This window comes from Glycine max, chromosome 8 (assembly GCF_000004515.6).
Source record: "Glycine max cultivar Williams 82 chromosome 8, Glycine_max_v4.0, whole genome shotgun sequence".
Classification (NCBI taxonomy): Eukaryota; Viridiplantae; Streptophyta; class Magnoliopsida; order Fabales; family Fabaceae; genus Glycine; species Glycine max.
The window spans coordinates 8,414,513-8,434,185 of record NC_038244.2 but is presented as its reverse complement, the minus strand read 5'-3'; the positions used below and the strand labels follow the sequence as shown (position 1 = coordinate 8,434,185).

At 28.3% G+C, this 19,673-nt stretch overlaps 2 protein-coding genes across 2 annotated transcripts in view; both read right to left on the bottom strand.

Annotated features, from left to right (window-relative positions):
* The window catches only part of LOC100779120 (cytochrome P450 71D10), a 5,093-nt gene extending 2,123 nt beyond the window's left edge, over positions 1 to 2,970 (bottom strand). Inside the window, exon 1 of the mRNA XM_003532694.5 lies at positions 1,974 to 2,970. Within this exon, the coding sequence (XP_003532742.3) occupies positions 1,974 to 2,918 (945 nt within the window). The 5' untranslated portion in view covers positions 2,919 to 2,970. The remainder of the gene's footprint in view (positions 1 to 1,973) is intronic.
* Positions 2,971 to 11,812: 8,842 nt separating this feature from the next.
* J1 (DnaJ-like protein) lies at positions 11,813 to 14,376 on the bottom strand. Its single transcript, NM_001248247.1, has 2 exons — positions 13,915 to 14,376; positions 11,813 to 12,092 (listed from the first exon to the last, which is right to left on the bottom strand). The coding sequence occupies exons 1-2, from the start codon at positions 14,323 to 14,325 to the stop codon at positions 11,943 to 11,945; spliced, it is 561 nt and encodes a 186-aa protein (NP_001235176.1). The 5' UTR covers positions 14,326 to 14,376; the 3' UTR covers positions 11,813 to 11,942.
* Between the last annotated feature and the right edge of the window lie 5,297 nt (positions 14,377 to 19,673).

The window sequence follows — 19,673 nt, the reverse complement described above, 5'->3', positions numbered from 1 at the left end:
AATAACCGAAATAGGCGTACTTAGTAAGGCGGCGGTCAAACGAACATTCCTATCAAAAGTTATACGCGTTTGAAGTTAAAAAAATTTTTTTCCGTAAAAAGCATTTCGTCAGTACGAGCGGCGGGACCCGCCACGTGGACAGCAACTCGCCAACCCCACTGGCGAGTCCACCAGGCGCTGCCACGTGTCCAACTCGCCAACCCCACTGGCGAATCCCCTTCAAAAACAGACTCCTCCGGAAAAAGTTTTAAAACAGCCCCCTTTTAGAAATTAGTTTCTAAAAGTAACCTAGTTTGAGAAATTTGCCGTAGACCTCACTCACGTCTTTTTGGGAAATAAACAAAGTAAAATGGGCATGGAAACTGGGGCAGTTGAAGACTTTTCCAAGATGGCAAATAATTTAGGGACCCCTCTAGAAATTGGCCAAGGAATAAAAATGTAGCCAATTAGCAACTGGGGCAGTGATGAGGTGGGTCCAAGGGATTGGTTCGTTCTATTTTTCCTGGTATTGGTAACTTCATTTAGATATTAAAGGATGAACCAATCCGATGAAATATAATAAATGAAATGAAAAATATTATTATTTAATTATTTTATAATAGGGTGAAATGAAAATCCCATTCCATTACATATCTTTTAAATTAAGAGGAACAAAAAGACCAATAATAGAACAAAATGAAAGAAAATCTATTTCACTACTTATCCTTCTATTATACTACTAATAGTAATAAAAATAAAAATAAAATATCAATTTTTGTTTCCTATTTTATTTCACTTTTTATCATCAATTTAAATATATTTTATAAAGAAAGAAAGAAAAAGATAGAGTTGTTATCCACTTATTTTATGGATAAAGTATTTTAACCATTACAACTTTAACTTTGTTAAACATTAATTATGCTTTTAGTCTCTAATTTTTTAAAATTTTTATTTTTAGTTCTTCAATAAAAAAAATGATCAATCTTAATTTTTTTTATATAAATTTTGATTCTTGCCGTTAAATATTGGCGTTAAATAATAATGTGATGTTAAACACCTTAAGAAATTGTTATACTCAGGTGCAAATTGCACATATATTTGACAGAAGAACAAATTCAAACGTTGAAAGCACAAATTCAACACGGGTGGTAAATCTAGATGCAAGAACACAAATGTTTTAGTATTCAACTAACATAAATAAAACAAAAGTGAGTGGCAAAATCAACACGGGTTGCAAATTCGACCACCGCCACTTCTCCAACGATCTCGTCGGCCGTCGCCCACCACCTCTCCCCGTTTTATCAAATGGGTCTTTTTTTTTTTTCATTCTGAACTTGTTTTTTATTTTTTACTTCTTGATTTCAATGCTCTCTGAAGGTAACACCCAAATTGGATCTTTGTATCTATGATTTTTCTATGTGCTACTGCTATGAATCTGTATTAGTGTGTTATTAAAAAAACCATGAAACTTTGTTGGAAATCTATGACGGCTAAAGCTTGAAGGAGATTGTGACTTTGTACAAAGCAAATTCTGACGGTTTCAACCCTCACAAAATGACCGTCACAATAAAATGAACACGTGACATTTATTGAAGTTGTCACATCTTTATTTAACTAAACATGAAGGAACTAAAAACGTTAATGAATAAAAACATCAAAAACTAAAATTGGTCAATTTTGTATTATTAGAGACTTAAAGTAAAAAATTTTAAAAAATTAAGAATAAAAATATATTTAACCATTTTCTTAATTAAGATCAGAAACTATATCTTTCTAGAATACTCCTAAAAAAACAAGTGAGTACATTACACTCACTTATTTGCTCAGAAAGAATATTTTAATTAATAAGTCGCTACTTCAATTTTCTCTCTCTCCCTCTCTCTCTATATATATTAAAGTGTAAGTTATTATTTCAGCAAATTTCATATCTATGGACGTATATAGTTGTATACATGGGAATCTTAAAGTAATGTTAAAGAAAATTGCATACTAACCCAGATGAGTGCTTTGACGTTGTTGTGAGTCAAGGGAATTTCCAAGTCATCTCTCTTTTGAGTTTTGAGAAGAATATCAATAAAATCCTCGTGCGTCACCCCATTCTTGTTCTCATTTTCCTTGTGATCCTTGACCATATTTTCTAGGATCTTGTCATTCTCTCTCTGCGCCCTTTCAAGTTTACTTTTCATTCCTGTGAGCAATGGAAGCACTTTGATTGAAGGGTAGAAATCAGCAATTGAGAAACCTCCCAACAGCACTAGCATTTGCTCCATCGTTGACATGAAAGCTTCTTGGTCTTTGCATATTTTACCATTAGCTGCCCTTGCAATTATAGCTATTGTCACTGACTCAATTTCCTTAGTAAGATTGATAATTGACCCTTCATTTGCATATACATGGCTAACTAGCTTAGATACCTCTTCTTCTCTTATGTGCCTTAGTGATTGAACATGTTTAGCATTTAGCAACTCTGAAATGCATATTTTTTTTAGTTGCCTCCAAGCTTTTCCATAAGAAGAGAAGGCTATGTCGCTGCTGTCATAGGCAAAGGATTTGGAAGCAAGAAGATGAGGCCTATTGGCAAAGATGGCATCATGAGTTTTCATAATCTCTTTGGCAATATCTGCTGAAGAGACTATAATGTGTGGCTTTTCACCAAGTTGTAGGTGCATCAACGGTCCATGTTGGTTAGCCAAGTTTGTCAAAGTTTGGTGGGGAAGTGGCCCGAAAAATTGGTGAATGTTGCCAAGAAGAGGCAGTTTCCATGGTCCAGGTGGTAAGATTTTGGAATTTGAACGGTTCAGAGTGTTGAACAATGCAAGGAGAATGCAAGCAAAGGTGAATAGGAGAGAGAAGGGAATAAGAAGCTCCATGTTATGAAATGAAATGTTGTAATGTTGTATATGCATGAATGGAATGGTAAGTTCTGCAGGCTTATACATAGAAGAGTGGTGTGTGGTTTATCACATTTCGGAACAAAATAGCCGTAGGGACAGATTAATAATTTTGGATGGACCGAAAGGAAAAAGATAAATGGACCCCATAATTGGCAAATTTACATGAATGAGTTAATTCTTTTAAAAAATTATAGAAATAGTAGATTTTGAAAATATTATAATTTATGGGTAAATGATGTTTTGAAACACAATTTTAGAATTTTATATTTTTTTTTAAATATTAAATTGAGAAGAGAAATGATACATGCCCTATGCACTTGCACTCAGGACTTCACCTAAAACTAAAAAATATAAAATATTAAAATCTTGATTTACAAAATGATTTCAACATATTTATATTTTAAAAAATTTAAAAAAACTTAGGAGTCATGAATGTGAATACGACTTTAATGTTTTTAAAAAAATAAAAATAAGAAAGCTAAAATCTTATTTTAAAACACGACTCATAAATTATAATATTTTTAAATTTTATTCATTCTTATAATTTTTTTTAAAATTAACCCATTCATATAAATTTGTCCCATAATGCTATTAGATATCTAATGAGAGAGCAATAAAAAAGAAAAAAAATACAAGTTCTAGAGGATTTATAAAAAGATAAAAAAAAGAGATGTTGAAGAAAAGTTTAAAATAGAAAAGTATTCAAGTAAACGATTTTCTTGCAATTTGAAGCATTCTAACACATCGCAATTAGGTATGGTTGATTTTAACCGAAAAAAATTATACGGAAAAAATTAAATACGATTGTAATTGATTGTAGTTAAATTAGACATGATTGATTTCAACGGAAACGAAAAAAATTAAATACGATTGTAATTGATTGTAATTAAATTAGGGATGGTTGATAAAATATTTAAGTTAATATGATAACAATTTAGATTATGTTTGATAAAATATTTAAGTTAATTTTTAATTATTTTTACTAACTAAAAATAAAAAAAAATTATTTGATTCTCCAGTTAACACTTCTTTTAAAATAATTTCTTTGTAATTTTTAACATTTTTAAAATAATAATTTATAAATTTTTTTCATTTTTATTTTTAATATTTTTTTATGTTTTTAAATATATCATAATTTTATTATTTTTTATCATTCAATATTTTTTTAAACTATTTTAACAACTAATTTTACTAAATACTTATAATTCAATAATTTAATTTTTTAACTTCTTATTAATTTCATCATACATAATCTTAATCTTAGTGCACGAGATTGCTGTTATCACTTGTCACAATTTGCTGCAAGATTTTGCGTTATACACTTATACTTGGTTGTTAATAAATGAAAGCTAATCTCATTTTACAACTTCAATAGCTGGTAAATTATCAAATTCGCTGTAATTTTATTTGCCTTATTTTCACCTTTAAAATAGATGCTTTAATAGTAAAAGATTGTGAAAAGTAATGGCTACGAAGCACGTGAAAATGGGAACACATGCATGTGTGTTTCACCAATAAAAAAAGCGAAACCCATGCTGAACACGTTGGCCGTGCCATTAGCCAAACCCATGCTGGATGTGCATGCATGGCCATGGTGGCAAGGCATGATGGAAATGCAATGTGTTTCGTCAAAGGTGATGACGAAACCCACATAACACATACATAACCCACATAACACATACATAATGATAATGACAACATAAGGTGTTATGTTAATGAAATGGTGACATAATGTATTTCGTCAATGGGAATGAAAAAAATCTTACAAAAATAGATTCCTTTGGAAAATGTTTCAAAAGGATCTCTTTTGAGGATAAGATTGTAAAAAAAATCTCTTTTAAGATCATTTTGCCGGTGTGTGATTTATTACATTTCAAAACAAAATAGTCATAGGGACATATTAATAATTTTGGATGGACTGAAAGGAAAAAGATAAATGGACCACATAATGGGCAAATTTACGTGAATGAGTTAATTCTTTTAAAAAATTATAGAAATAGTAGATTTTGAAAATATTGTAATTTATGGGTAAATGATGTTTTGAAACACAATTTTAGAATGTTATATTTTAAAAAAAAATTGAGAAGAGAAATGATGCATGCCCTATGCACTTGCACTCAGGACTTCACCTAAAACTAAGAAATATAAAATATTAAAATATTGATTTACAAAATGATTTCAACATATTTATATTTTAAGAAATTAAAAAAACTTAGGAGTCATGAATGTGAATACGACTTTAATGTTTTTTAAAAAATAAAAAATAAGAAAGATAAAATCTTATTTTAAAACACGATTCATAAATTATAATTTTTAAATTTTATTCATTCTTATATTTTTTTTTAAATTAACCCATTCATATAAATTTGTCCCATAATTAGATATCTAACGAGAGAGCAATAAAAAAGAAAAAAAAATACAAGTTCTAGAGGATTTATAAAAAGATAATGATAAAAAAAAAAGATGTTGAAGAAAAGTTTAAAATAGAAAAGTATTCAAGTAAACGATTTTCTTGCAATTTGAAGCATTGCAACACATCATCGCACATACAACACAAATAATTTGTTTTTCTAGATATGCTATTTTTATTTCTAAATTTGCATTGGCAACCCCCTCGACATTGTCCTTTCGCCGGTAACTACCGCCATAGGGGGAACGCCCACGACCTCCGCTATCGGAATTATTTGAAAATCAACGTGCCAACGCCGAAGTCAAACGTGTCGCCACCGTAGTTTCTCCCAGTCGCCGCCAACCTCGTCTTGTTATCCTCTTTTTTTCTTATTTCCTCTCTCTTTCCCCTTTCTCAATAACAACAGAAAACACAGTCAAACAACCCCAAACACAAACCCACGTCCGGATAAAAAAATACACACGAAAAAATCAAATCGCGAACATAAAAGACGAGGGAGGAATCGCGGATCACCGATCTGAACAAAAAACCTAGAAAAAAAAAAAGGAAAGGGGGAGATGTGGTGGAGTAGATCTTAGACTTGGAAAGAAAAAAAAAACCCAAAAAGATGAGAAAGAGAGAAGAGGTGAAGTGGATCTAAGATCGGAAAAAATACTCAGTTGCATGAAAAGAAAGAGAAGCTTGACAACACATCTCAGATCTGAAAAAAAAAACTAGAAAGAGATAAAAGAGTGGCAGCGGGACAAGGAGATAGTCAGATTGGGGGTGTGGTGGTGGTGGGAATTGTCGCTAGCGAGGAAGAGACAAAGTAATGAAAGTAGAGAGACTCTGGTAAAAAAAATTAAAATAATTTTAATATATATTTTTTGTTTAATTTTAATTCCTATAATTTCTAAATTTATCATTTTTAATTTTTATAGTTTCAATTTTTTAGTTATTAAAATTTAATAAGTAAACTTCTTAAAATTTATATTTTAATTTTAAAAAATAACACTACAGTTAAATTTTTATAATTTTGTTAATCATTAATCATTTGAGAATTAAGATATAAATTTTAGAGAATAAAAATACATTAAAACTAAAAAAATAATAAAAATAAAATGAATAATTAAAACTTTAAGATGCATCTGCTCACAAGACGACGTTGTTGGAGACTTGGACTACCTGATTGTTATTATTTTGTCGAGAGAGATGCCCTACATTTGAGATCACCTTATCTTGTCCATGAGTAAAATCCATCCAAGGATATAAAAAACTTTTCTTATGATACACAACCTATTTTATAACATTAGGTGACTTACATTCTCTCATTAGATACTTATTTTTTTATATAATTAAAGTCTAAAGACTTTTTTTTTTATAGTAAATATGATATTTTTATTTATTATTTATTTTTAATTTGCGATAATATTTTATTAAAAGACCTTCTAATCCTTACTCTTTCTAATTTAATCCTAATTCAACATCTTGCTTCAATATAATATCAATAGAATTGATTCAATATCAATAGAGACAGAACAAGACCTTGAGAATAGGAGAGTCTCCAATCGATCTTCCTCTTGCAGACTTCCAGTTATAATATCGCGCACAAAGTGAAAATGATAGATAAAGTTAATATGTTGATTAAAACGAAAGTTACTGAAAGCTACTGGTTTTTAAAATAGGCATTATAGATTCCAAAAAGGGAGAACCACGGCAACGATCAACCAGACAACTAGACGTTGGACTAGGGATTGAATTAGGAAGAGTAAGAATTAAATGCTCTTTTAATAAAATATTACTGTATATTATAAACTAAAATATTGAATTTGTTAAAAAGTCCTTAGACTTTAATTATAAAAAATTAAATATTTAATGTAATGCAAATCAAGTTGACATTACATGTTTTAATAATATATATTTTAAAATTATACCAAAATAAACGGCTCTTATATTAATATATTTTGCTTATAAAATAAAATACACTTGGGATCTTCTCTCAAATGGTTTAATTTGTATTCCTATTTTTTAAGGATACGTAATTCTACACGTAACAATTAAATTTGAACTCATAGATACTCATTTCTGATTTGTGATGTTGACGAGAAAACCTGTTTTAACCATGGTTGAGTTCAGTTTTTCCCTATTTTGTAGAAAAAACCAACGCTTGTAGTGTTGATGCTTTTGACTTTAATATACATATTATAGTTTTTAAAGGCTATACACAGTATAGTGTATAAGTGTGTGTTTGTTTTAATATTTGAGATTCCCTCAAACAATCGTTCAAGCAAAAGTAACAAATTATTTTTTCACAAAACGACATTTTGGAATTTGCGCAAGCTGAACGTAATGGGTTCACAAACATACCAAAGTATGAATGAAATGCTGGATATGCATGAATGGAATGGTAAGTTCTGCTGGCTTTTATAGAATATAGATAGATAATGAGTGGTGTGTGTGGTCTATCACATCTTGAAACAAACTCAACTTAAGGACAGATTCATTAGTTTGAACGGAAACGATTTAATGCCATTTATGCATCAAGTACAAGACAAACAATTTTGTACATTATATTCACCGCTTGCTTAGTGTAGACAAGATTGGAGTTCAAAATGAACCGACCATGGAACAATGCATCCATCAATTATCATATCAGTCTAAACTCTTAAAAAGAGTTTATGTTTGATATAGTAACTTGATCTTGACATTTGTATAGTCTAAATAAAGAGTTGTAACACTAAATGACGTGGGTTTATAGATTTTCCATATTTCAAACCCAAAGAAGGTTGTTTGCAATAAAAAGATTTTACGTAAGTGTTGTAACATCCAAAAATATAACCAAGTGAATAAGTGTTGTAACATCCCAAAAATATAATCAAATAATTATTTAGATAAAAATATCTAAGTATATCTTATAGTAAAAAAAAGATATATTGAATTGTTTTAATATATTAGATTGTTATTTTTATTTTGAAAACATGTTAGTATATTAATATATTAAATTGGTTAAAGATAATTATAATTAAAGATAATAAAAATAATAGATAAAGAAAGATCAATTAAATAAATTTTAAATTCCGTATAATTTTTATATAAGGGTAGACACTTTCTTCTCTTAAAATTACACACATAAACGATCTCTTCTTTTGATATTAATGGTTTGCTTAGGTAGAACAAGAAATAAAGTGGAAAAATTCTTGAAAATGTGTTTTCTTATATATATATATATATATATATATATATATATATATATATATATATATATATATATATATATATATATATATATATATATATATTATCCAAAGGACTTTATCATTGAATTGATGAATATATAATTTAACCTTTAGGATTAAGACTAATTTGTACGTATGTGTGTTATGTTCTAATCATTACAAATATTATATGCCTTAATTATTATATTACTATATAATCGTTGTTATATATGTGGTTTCATATTATTAGTTGGTTTTCTTATTGTTGTGGTGTGATTTTAGGAATTATCATTGAATGCATGAAATTATGGAATTTATTGGTAGTTTTTTTAGAATGATATTTTTATAATTTTATGAGTTAATCATCACCTTTTGAGAAGGGATGATGATGTACATTTTATTATGAGATTATAAGATAAATATCTTCACTTGAGATGAGGATGAAATTATTATATATATCTTCATCTGGGATGAAAAAGAGATTCTATATGATGAGAAGACAATGGGATGTCATTCCAGGAACCAAAAAATTGAGTATAAAGTTGTGTCAATTATATTTATTTGAATACGATGAGGTGTTGCCATTTATTTCAATATTTTTATTTATTCTGAATATTATGAATTATAATTGTTTTAATATGATTTTTATTGGGGTGTCTATATATATATATATATATATATATATATATATATATATATATATATATAATCTTATTTAAAATTAATTACTGATACCATGTTTGATTTTCTTGATTATTGCGTCGATTGATAACAATATTATTTACGAACTCTTGTTAGTTATTTTATTCAGAGCAAAAAAATTGCTGAGTTTGAAAAAACTTAAAAAAATAATTTTCTTAATTATATTTATTTTAACTTGGTTAATACTTCAAAACAAAACGTCATATGTGGTCATTTTTGTTATATTTTTAGTGTTAATTTAATTTAGATGTTCATATTTTGAAGATAATATTTTAATTTATGTAAAAATTTATTTATTTAACTTTATTTAGTATACGTGATGTAATTTTAGACTAATATAATTTTAAAATTTTATATATTTTTTTTAGTATGAGTTATTACTGTAACGAAGGATATTATAGGTATTATTCATCTGATTGTTGTCAACAGGATTGTTAGTTACCAATTTGGTGGGAGATGCTTTTGATTTATTCTATTTATTGGTATTATTATATTCACACAACAATTACTCTCTAATAGAACATTATATTTTTGTCCAACAAGAACGGATTGAAAAATATGTTTGTGACTTTAAAAAATTAAAACAAAATTTTATCAACATTCTTCTCACTTTTTGAAGAAATTACAAAGTAGTCCCTTGGCTCTTAAAATGTACATTGTATTCTCTTGAGTGATCAATATATATTACAACACAATACTCCCGTTTCTTTTAAAAATTACACTTGATTCTCTTTGAGAGATCAATATATATACTACATTAATTTATTTTGATGTAAATCTTAAGGACTATTTTTCGTTCTTTGCAACACTCCACTCATTACTCAGAAAAAAGGAAGACACAACACACAGGATCCAAAGTGTCGTACACAAGAATGTCTCATTCTCTTGTTTCAGTGATTTTGGTGAAAGTTATTCTTGCAGCCATGATTATTGTTCTATTTTCACATGCTGTGAGAAGCCAACAAATTTGTCTTGCATCCTGCAAAGACACTCCAAGCTGTGATGCCCACTGTAAGTTCATAGGCTATGGGAAAGGGACATGCTTCATAGTCTCACCTACATATTCCAAGTGTTGTTGCTTCTAAGATGGTGAACAATATTTTCTACTAAGAGTTTTATTAATCATATAGGGTTGCAAGTAAGTAATGTATTTTTGAATAATTATCAGTTTCATTGTTGGAAATAAAAAAGAGGAGTGTAAGGAGGGCCATCTCACTAGATTGGCCTTTTGTCGATGAAAAGCCTAACTTTGAAGCTATCATATGTGATTAGAAATTAGGAACAAAATCTTCTTAATTTCCCCCATTCCCTGTCTCATTCTTTATCCCCAAACTGAAATGATTAGTTTTCCTAACTCATGACTCTTAAATGGGAAGAATCGCCACTCACCCTTAACTTCAAGGTTATCATAAAGAAAGTTATCAGAAGTTACAAATTTGCAACACTTTAACATTACAACTTTAATTGATAAATGCAAATTAATCCTGCTCTTTCTTTCTCTCTTGAGCTCGAGTGGGTATGGAAACGGGGAAGGGACAAGTGTGCCTCATGGGAAATCATACTCATACCCTCTTTTTACAAGACAACATGGTATGTACCATTGGCAATATAATGTGAAGTTAATTTCAATTTAAAGTTAAAATAATCAATGTGAATCAAAAAATCGTTGGCCCAAGTAAAATTAAATTTGATTTTTTTAAGTAAGATTTTAAATTCAAAATTTTTTTAAATAAAAAAATATGATTGAAAGAAGAAATATTAGTAGGAGTGATTAGTGAAATTTTTTTGACAAAACTGGTCATCTGTCTAAAAGTAAGGAGTAGATAGATATGCTCACAACTTATCACCTAATGTAACTTTTATGCGTCAATCTATTCACAACATCTTGAAATATGCTCAAATGCATTACCTTATTCGTATTTCATATTCATTAGCTTCCGAACCATAAATGCTTCATGCTGTATGTTATTTTGCTCATTCAATTCGGCCAGTTTCCTTCTGATTCCTACTTCCAACCACCGCATAATTAATCAAACCAATGGTTTTTCCATATATCAATTGGTCGAACAACATCACCCTAGCGTCATACACATATATCTTTTCTTAATATAACACGTTTCGTGAGGGGCTTTCAAATTGTATGGTTTGTGGAGTTTAGTTCAATCATATTTAACCCTTGACATTCGTCCATTTAAATTCGCAAACGAAAGTTCCTAATCCCACTTGTTGAGTTGTTGGTAACCAAAGTCCAAAATATTCAGACGAAACAAAACAAGTCCAAAATATTTTTCTTCCTCCCACCTTACACATAATTAGGCACCCCAGAAATCTTCTCAGCCGAAATAAGTAACCATATAACAATTTCATGAGGGGCTTCCAAATTGTATAATTTGTGGAGTTTAATTCGATCATATTTGGCCTATCAAAAATAAAATTCGATCATATTTGACCCTTGATAAAAAAAAAAAGTATACTAAATTTTATTAACTTGCTTTTAGAATAAAATCATCTAATGATCTAACTATAAATCACTTTACTTCAAAATCAATTTTGCAAATGCTAACCAAAACACTAAAATGGCCTACAGACGTTAATTCAGCAAAATATGTGGTTGGCACACTGAAAACTCTAAGTAGAGCAATAGGCCAATGGCACGTTTTCTCAACATTAATTTTATATTTAATTTGTGATCTAGAGTACGAAGATGTACCCATTATCTATATATACAACTAGTTACGTAGAGAGAACTAAGGAAAATCCTAGTCATGATTCATTTGACAATTCATCCCTCTGTTGGCGCATTCGTGCCGCCCATGACATATTCCCTCCAGCATCCTTGCCGTTACTTTTTCTCTTCAGCTCTGACAGTTGAGATTTCCACCTAGCTTTCCATTCACTTTTTTGTTCAACTACCTGATTCAAAACTAACAGCTTAGAATCAGTGTTCTACTTCTAGCCAAACACCCGTACCCCCTTTTCTTCAATTTAAAATTAGAAGGAAAAAAAAAGTTACATGAGAACAACTCACTGTGAATTAGACAACTGAACAAACAAATACAATAAATTAAGAAGTTCCTATCTCTTTAGAATGCATGATTCATGAATTCCCACTTAGTCATTACCACGATAAAAAAAATGCCGAACAGTAGTATATGAACAAAGAAATAATTAAGATCACACTCAATCTCATTAGCAGACACGTTTCATCATTATTATTATTATTGTTAATAATACTAATATTCATATCCTCTGACACTGTTAGCTTGCAGACTTTTAATGTGCTGAAGAGCCAATTATAATTTACACATGCTATACAGCAACAACACACTTATTCAGTTTTTATGGTGGTGAGCTGGGATTGAAGTTGGCATATTCAAGAAGATAAAAAAAATGGAAACAGAACAAAAAACATAATAGAAATCCAGAAACAATTTATTCATACCAGGAAAATGTCATAAGGAAGTATCTGCCGAAAGCCCACATAATTTATGAAAATAGAATGATTGGGTGTATAGATACAGTGTAGAAGTTAATCGATATTGCATAAAATAATACAAGCTCACAGTATGTAGAATCTGTTATACCATCATGAAAAGAAATTTAACTTGGACAACAGACTTTCATGTGCTAAAGAACCAACTACAACACACTTGTTCAGATTTTGTGACGGAGAGGTTGGGATTCAAGTCGACATATTCAAAAAGGAAAAAGAACAAAAGCCAGGATAGTCCTCATAAATTATAAAAATATCAATTATGGGTAGGTGCAGAGCAGAAGTCAAATTTGTAATAGATACATCAAATATTAATATAAGTTCACAAACAGCAGGAGGAATCTGCGATACCATCATGAAAAAGAAATTCCAACAGAAGCAAGGTGACCGCTAGAACTGTAATTTTTGGAAAACAAAAGGCATGGAACAGAGAACGAATCAAGTTCGTATTACTAACTTATAAAAAGCACCCCGAAATACAAAATATCAGAATTCAAAAGTGCATGATAAAGCAATTCCCATTCCTGGTCAAAGTTGTATGACACTCCTACAGTCAATTTCTTTGTTTGCTGACTGAGATAGGTTACAGTAAACAAATCGGTAGTAAAACAATTTCGGATTAGATTAAATCAAAAATCAAATTTTGAATCCCCAAGTTAATTTTTGAAATTGTGAATTCTAACTCATCAAATCATAAGTTTAGACACAGAGTGAAAAATAGCCCAGGTATATATATCAGATAAGCGATGTATAGTGCTCGATGTAATAATTTTGAACTAGGAAATGAAAAAAAAAAAAAATATCAATATGTAATATGTTATTTGATTGGGTGGGTTAGTGTTAGTGTTAGTGTGCAAATCCTTTGTCATCTAAGAATTAAAACAAAGCAACAGAACAACCAAATAGCAGGCACATAGCGAGAGACTGTAAAGAGTCCTTGTCTCAAAAGAATGAAAACAAAGCAACGAAACAATCAAACAAGATGGACAAAGCAGCACTATCCCGATTGCTTTTCATTTCACAATTTAATATTATTTTAATTTCAATATCTTTGATGAGGATTATTAAAAAAAAAAAAAAAAAACACACAACAAATCATAGAATCACAACAACATTACGAACAATTGAAAGCCATATGCAATTCATCCTACGGTGGCTAAATCATGCGATTCCCAACAACTATTTTGTGAAAAATTCCAATCCCATTAAACGCTAAAGTAGAAAAGCCCTAAGTTGGCGTACCTGATCGTGGTAATTATAGCGTCTGCGGGCGTTGAAGGCGAAGTTAATGCCCTTGGCCATGTCCTTGTCGTACATAGCTCTTCTGGAAGGATCAGACAGGGTTTCGTAGGCCTCCTGCACCTGAATAAACCTCTTTGTGTACTCCTCGACCCGACCCGGAGGCGACACGTCCGGGTGGTACTTTCGGGCGAGTTGCTTGTAGGCGTTCTTGATCTCCGTTACCGAACCGGATTCCGGTATTCCCAGAAGGTCGTAGAAGCTCAGGTCCACCACGAAGCCGTCGTTCTTGAGGGTGGCCTTGGGAAACGCGATTCGGTTAATGGGCCTGTTGGGCCTAAAGAACACCTGAGATACGGTGGGCACGCAGAAGCGGTGGTCGCTTCCCGGTACGGTTAAGCCATAAGAACGCATTATCTCTCTATCACACTCTCGCTCTTACTTGATTTGGTTTGCGTGTGTTGCTATTATTACTCTTTATGACTTTTTCTTTTTATATGGTTCTCATTTCATTTATTTAGTTTTGCGTGATTAGCTGTCGTTTTAGCCATAAGTAAACGAGTGGGAGGCCAAGGCATGGACTTTGTATCATTGGGTTGTGGGTTTTACAAATCTACATTTTTGGGTCTATCTAGGCAAGTTTATCTCAAAGAACCTATCAGAAAAGAAAATAAAAAGAAAAAAAATTACATAAAATTCTCCATAATGAGTTATTTATTAGCTAATTTTTAATTTTTTTAGAGAGTTTTTACAAATTAATTAATAGAAATTTTATTTTAATTTATAGAAAAAATTATCTCATTTTTTATTCTTATTTTATTATTTTATAAGTATTTTTTTAAAAAATTATCCAAACAAACTTAAGAAACAAGTGAAAAGAGATGGTGAATTCGAATTCTCACGCTAATAAAAACTGAATAAAAAAATATAGATTTTTAGTTGTTTTTATAAAAAATAATTCTTAAACATCTAACACATATACAAATATCATATAACAGAAAGAGCGAGATTGAGGAAAATTACGTGTTAATAGAGTATATAAAATTGTGAAGTGTCTAAATATCATAAACATTGTTTTACTACCATTCTGCGTGTTTAGATCAATTTAGCTAAATAAATAAATATCTTTTACTCTTATATTTATTTTAGGTTTATATATTTTTTTGTTTCTTGTAATTTAATATTTTTTTCTTTGTTATCTAAATCATTTTGAGGATGAAAAATAAAATAAAAAAAATTTAAAAAGATTAAAACAAAACAAAAAATGTTTATAAGAACGAAAACAAAAACAAAAACAAAAAAGCTAAATTAAGGACTAAAAAGTATTTAAACTTTTATTTTAGCATGTGTTTGAATGAATTTATGATAATTAGTTTGTTATATAGGGACAATCTTAATATTAAATATCAATACATTTCTCAAAATCTGTAGTTGTTGGTTAAAGGGGGATTTAGTTGTTCTTTTATATAAAAATGCAACTATCATTGATTTATAATACAATAAGTTTGCTCCTCTAAGAAAATACAATAAGGTGGCTAAATATGCATTTCTTTAAAGTGAAGGAACTCAGTGTAGTGAAGAAACTGAGTATCTATTTGAATGAGTATTAAAATTGATTTTGTAGTGTAGTGAAGAAACTGAGTATCTATTTGAATGAGTATTAAAATTGATTCTGTAAAATTAGTTTTAAAGTGATATGATATATGTTTGAATGCTTTCATTATAAAAACAAATTAGGATTAAAATTTAATATATATTTTTTATTTAATACAAAAATACTTAAAATAACATCAACCCAGTCTTAAGTTTATTCCATTAGATCACATTAACCGGAAAGTGTCAAATATATTGATCAAAATCATAATTAAATTTGACTAACTCTAAACTCAAATTTGATGGTTTCAAACCTAAAACCAAGCAAGCTCTGAATCCCAATAAGAGATTTGCTAAATAGTTAATAACATAGTTCATAAGTCAGTGTGTATCATCATCAATAAAAATATAAGTACCAAATATTGTTTTAAGTGCATAATTTATTCGTGCATCAACAAAATAAAAAGTGCATAATTTATACATGAATTATACATTTTAAAAAAGGTTAAATACATTTTTAGTTCATATAATTTAGTATATTTTTTTTTTGTTTATGAAAAAAAATTATTTTAGTCATTGTAAAATGTATTTGTTTTATTTTTTATCTTTAAATTGTTTTAGATAATATATTTGTCATTGTGTTATCTAACACACTTTAAGGAAAAAAATAAATAAAACAAACAGATATTTTGTAAGAATTAAAACAAAACAAAAAAATTTACATGAACAAAATAAAAAAGTATTAAATTGTACAAACCAAACATGTATTTAAGTCTTTTGAAAACTAAAAAATAAAACAGAAAAAATGTTTTAGGTAAAGGAAAAGTCAGTGTAGCAAATCAAGATTTAAATTCTCGCTTATAGAGATGCTTACATTTTAATACTTGTTATATATATATATATATATAATCATATTTTAAATAAAAGTATAAACCTTAATTTCAAATAAAAAATAAAAGTATCAGCTTTTAAAATTTTTTAAATGAAGTATTCTATTTTATTTTAAAATATGCATGTTTTATAGTATTCGTAAGGATAAAACTTACTTAGATGTGGTGCTTCAATTTTGATTTTTTGTATTTTTTATTTAAATTTGAAAATTTTCTTTGATAACTTATGTCGACTCTTTCATACAAATCTGTTTTATATAAATTATTAAGGTGAAATTTCAATTCCAAATAAATATTAATACCAAAAATACATTAAAAAAAATATTGCATATAAGTGTTGTCCTATTCGTAAATGCATTGGTTTTACTCCGGGGTCTACTGAGTTGGTTGAATAAAATATGTTAAATTTTTTATAAATCCTAGTATTCAATTTTTACGGATTAGAGGATTCTTAAATGCATTATTATAATTAATCATTCGCCCACTATTGCAATTAATAAACTCTTTCGATAATTGTCCTCCTTGGGGAGGTTTGAACTTTAAAAGTTCCCCTATCAGGGTATGCCTGGGAAGATAACTTTAGAGTGGGGATCGGAAAACTTACATAATCATCTATTTGATAAACTATAATCCAGATTTAAATTTTTACGAAATATTTTATTTTATTTTTAATACATATATTTGTTTATTTAGGTTTCACATGCCAAATTTAATATTTTGAAAATTTTTCATTGACACCATCTATTAATTTCAATATAATTTTTTTAACCATGTTACATTTCCGATAATTTTTTATAGAAAAAATAAATAAAATATCATGTAGTAATTGTAATAGAGGACTTTTAATATTAGATATAAATAAAAATACAGATAAATACAACACTACATTAGTAGTATTTCTTTTTTTCTTCTATATTATATTTGCCCCTATATTGTTTTAGATTTAAAACATTCCAAGACTGTCTTGCTCTACCTCGAGTAAGATTAGCTTTTGTGAAAGCTATACGTAGGGGGCAAAACATTTATGTAAGTAACATCTTTTATTGTTCTTAAAAGTTATCTTACCTAACTTCTACGTGTAATTTTATTTAGACATGTAGTCTCTGCTTCAAACAATTGACAAATACCATTGCCCACTTTATTAACATGTTTAAGCCCACTTGTTTGTTTTAATAGTGATTAAAATTTGTTGTTTTTAATAATTATAGAAAAAAAACCAGTTCTACAAGTAACATCTTTTATTATTCTTAAAAACCAATTCTACATGTAGACTACACTTCAAACAGTTGACAAATACCATCTGGCCCACTTTATTAACATGTTTAAGCTCACTTTGTTTTTAATAGTTTTTATGGAATCTTATCCTTCTTTTTAGGAGTTATTGAACCTTGTACTTAAATATATTTCTCAAATTTACATAACTATTCACTAACATATTGCACACGCTTTAAAACCGCCCAAATTGAACATAATAATTAAAAACCTTCACCGTTTCGAGTTGATTTCTCATAATGTAAATATCAAAATGTCAATTCTCGTCTTTGTTATAAGTTTTGAAAATTATTTTTGAGAAAGTTATAACTTCTATTTATACTATAAACATGTTTGTTTCAAATCATATAAAATCGGTTCCTTATATGTGAATTTAAAAATGTAACATTTTCATGTTTGATATAAATTATAAAACAAAATTAGGCGTGAATTATTTTCAAAAGTATGTATTTTATATATTTCTCCTTTTTCTATTTATATGTGAAGGTGTTGAAATCCTATATTCCCATGAAATAGAAGTTTTTTTTGACATAACTTTCAGTTCGATCATCTTATTTTACCTTTTTTTTATTAATATTTTCATTTTTGAATGAAAATAAATTTTAAAATATTACAAAGAATGATAAGTATTTATCAAACATTTTTTTATGGGGATAACATTCTTAAAAAATATCATTTTCAGGAATATAATTTATTCTATAAAACAAATGTCTCCATAATTTCCCTACGTTTTCATTTCCTTGGAAAGGGGTGATATCTTTTATGGGGATACTCGAAAAATTGTTTTAAACACACATGTAACCATTTTTTTTTATTTCTATTTAAATTTTAAAATTCTTTCAAAAATATCAATATGTTTTTAAATATGCTTAGAAATAAGATTTTGAGTTATAATATTTCTGAGAATCTAATTTCTGAAAAATATAATATCATCCCTTGACATGAAAAAAAGACACTAAATTATATATCTATTTAAAATATTTTGTAACACTTCTCTAATTAAAATAAGTCATACCTTATGTATCCTTACTTTCATTTTTTACTTGTTAAGATTTATTTTTTTAATCAGAATTTGTTAAGTATTCGCAAGAATTCTTTTCACGACTTCAATATAATTAAAAATATAAAAAATAAATAAAATTTAAAGAAATTATCACTTAATAACTGTAATAGAAGAATTTTAATATCAGATATAAATAAAAATATAGATATAAAAGTTACTTAAAAAAATCACAAATAGATTGAGGTGCAATCAACTGTACAATACATCGGTATTATTTTCCTCCTATATTATCTCCATTTTTTAGATTAACAACATTCAAATAAGATTGTACCTTTTTTCTATCTCGGGCTCAAGGTAAGATTAGTTTTTTTTTTTTTTTATCAACAAGTGTTAGTTGTTAGTTTGTATTAGTGAAAGTTTTAAATTCACAATTTTTTCTTTTTTTTTTCCTTAATAACCAAACTAATTTCTATGTAAGAGGGAAAGAAACCATTTAGATAAGTAACGTGTAGTTTTATTTTGACATGTAGATTATATTTCAAACAGTTGACAAATACCATTTGCCCACATTATTAACATCAGTTAAGTCCTCCTTAAATTGGTAAAAAAAAGAGTTCTCCTTAAAATAATAATAATTAAGTCCACTTTTTTATAACTATTTAAAAAGTTGTTTTTAATAGTTATAGAAAAACCATTTCTATAAGTTACATCTTTTATTATTCTTAAAAGTTGTTATACCTAATCCTTTATATGTAAACTCTTTTTGACATGTAGACTATATACTTCTTACTGTTGACAAATACCTGCTATTTTTTTAAAAAAGAAAACAGTTGACAAGTACCATTTGATCCACTTTATTAACATGTTTAAGTTAACTTGTATTTTTTATAATTATGATGATCCTTATGGTTAATATACTTCTAAAATCTACATCACTATTCAGTAGCATGCTGCTACACGGTTTAAAAATTAAAACAACCCAAATTGCATCCTGACAAACAATA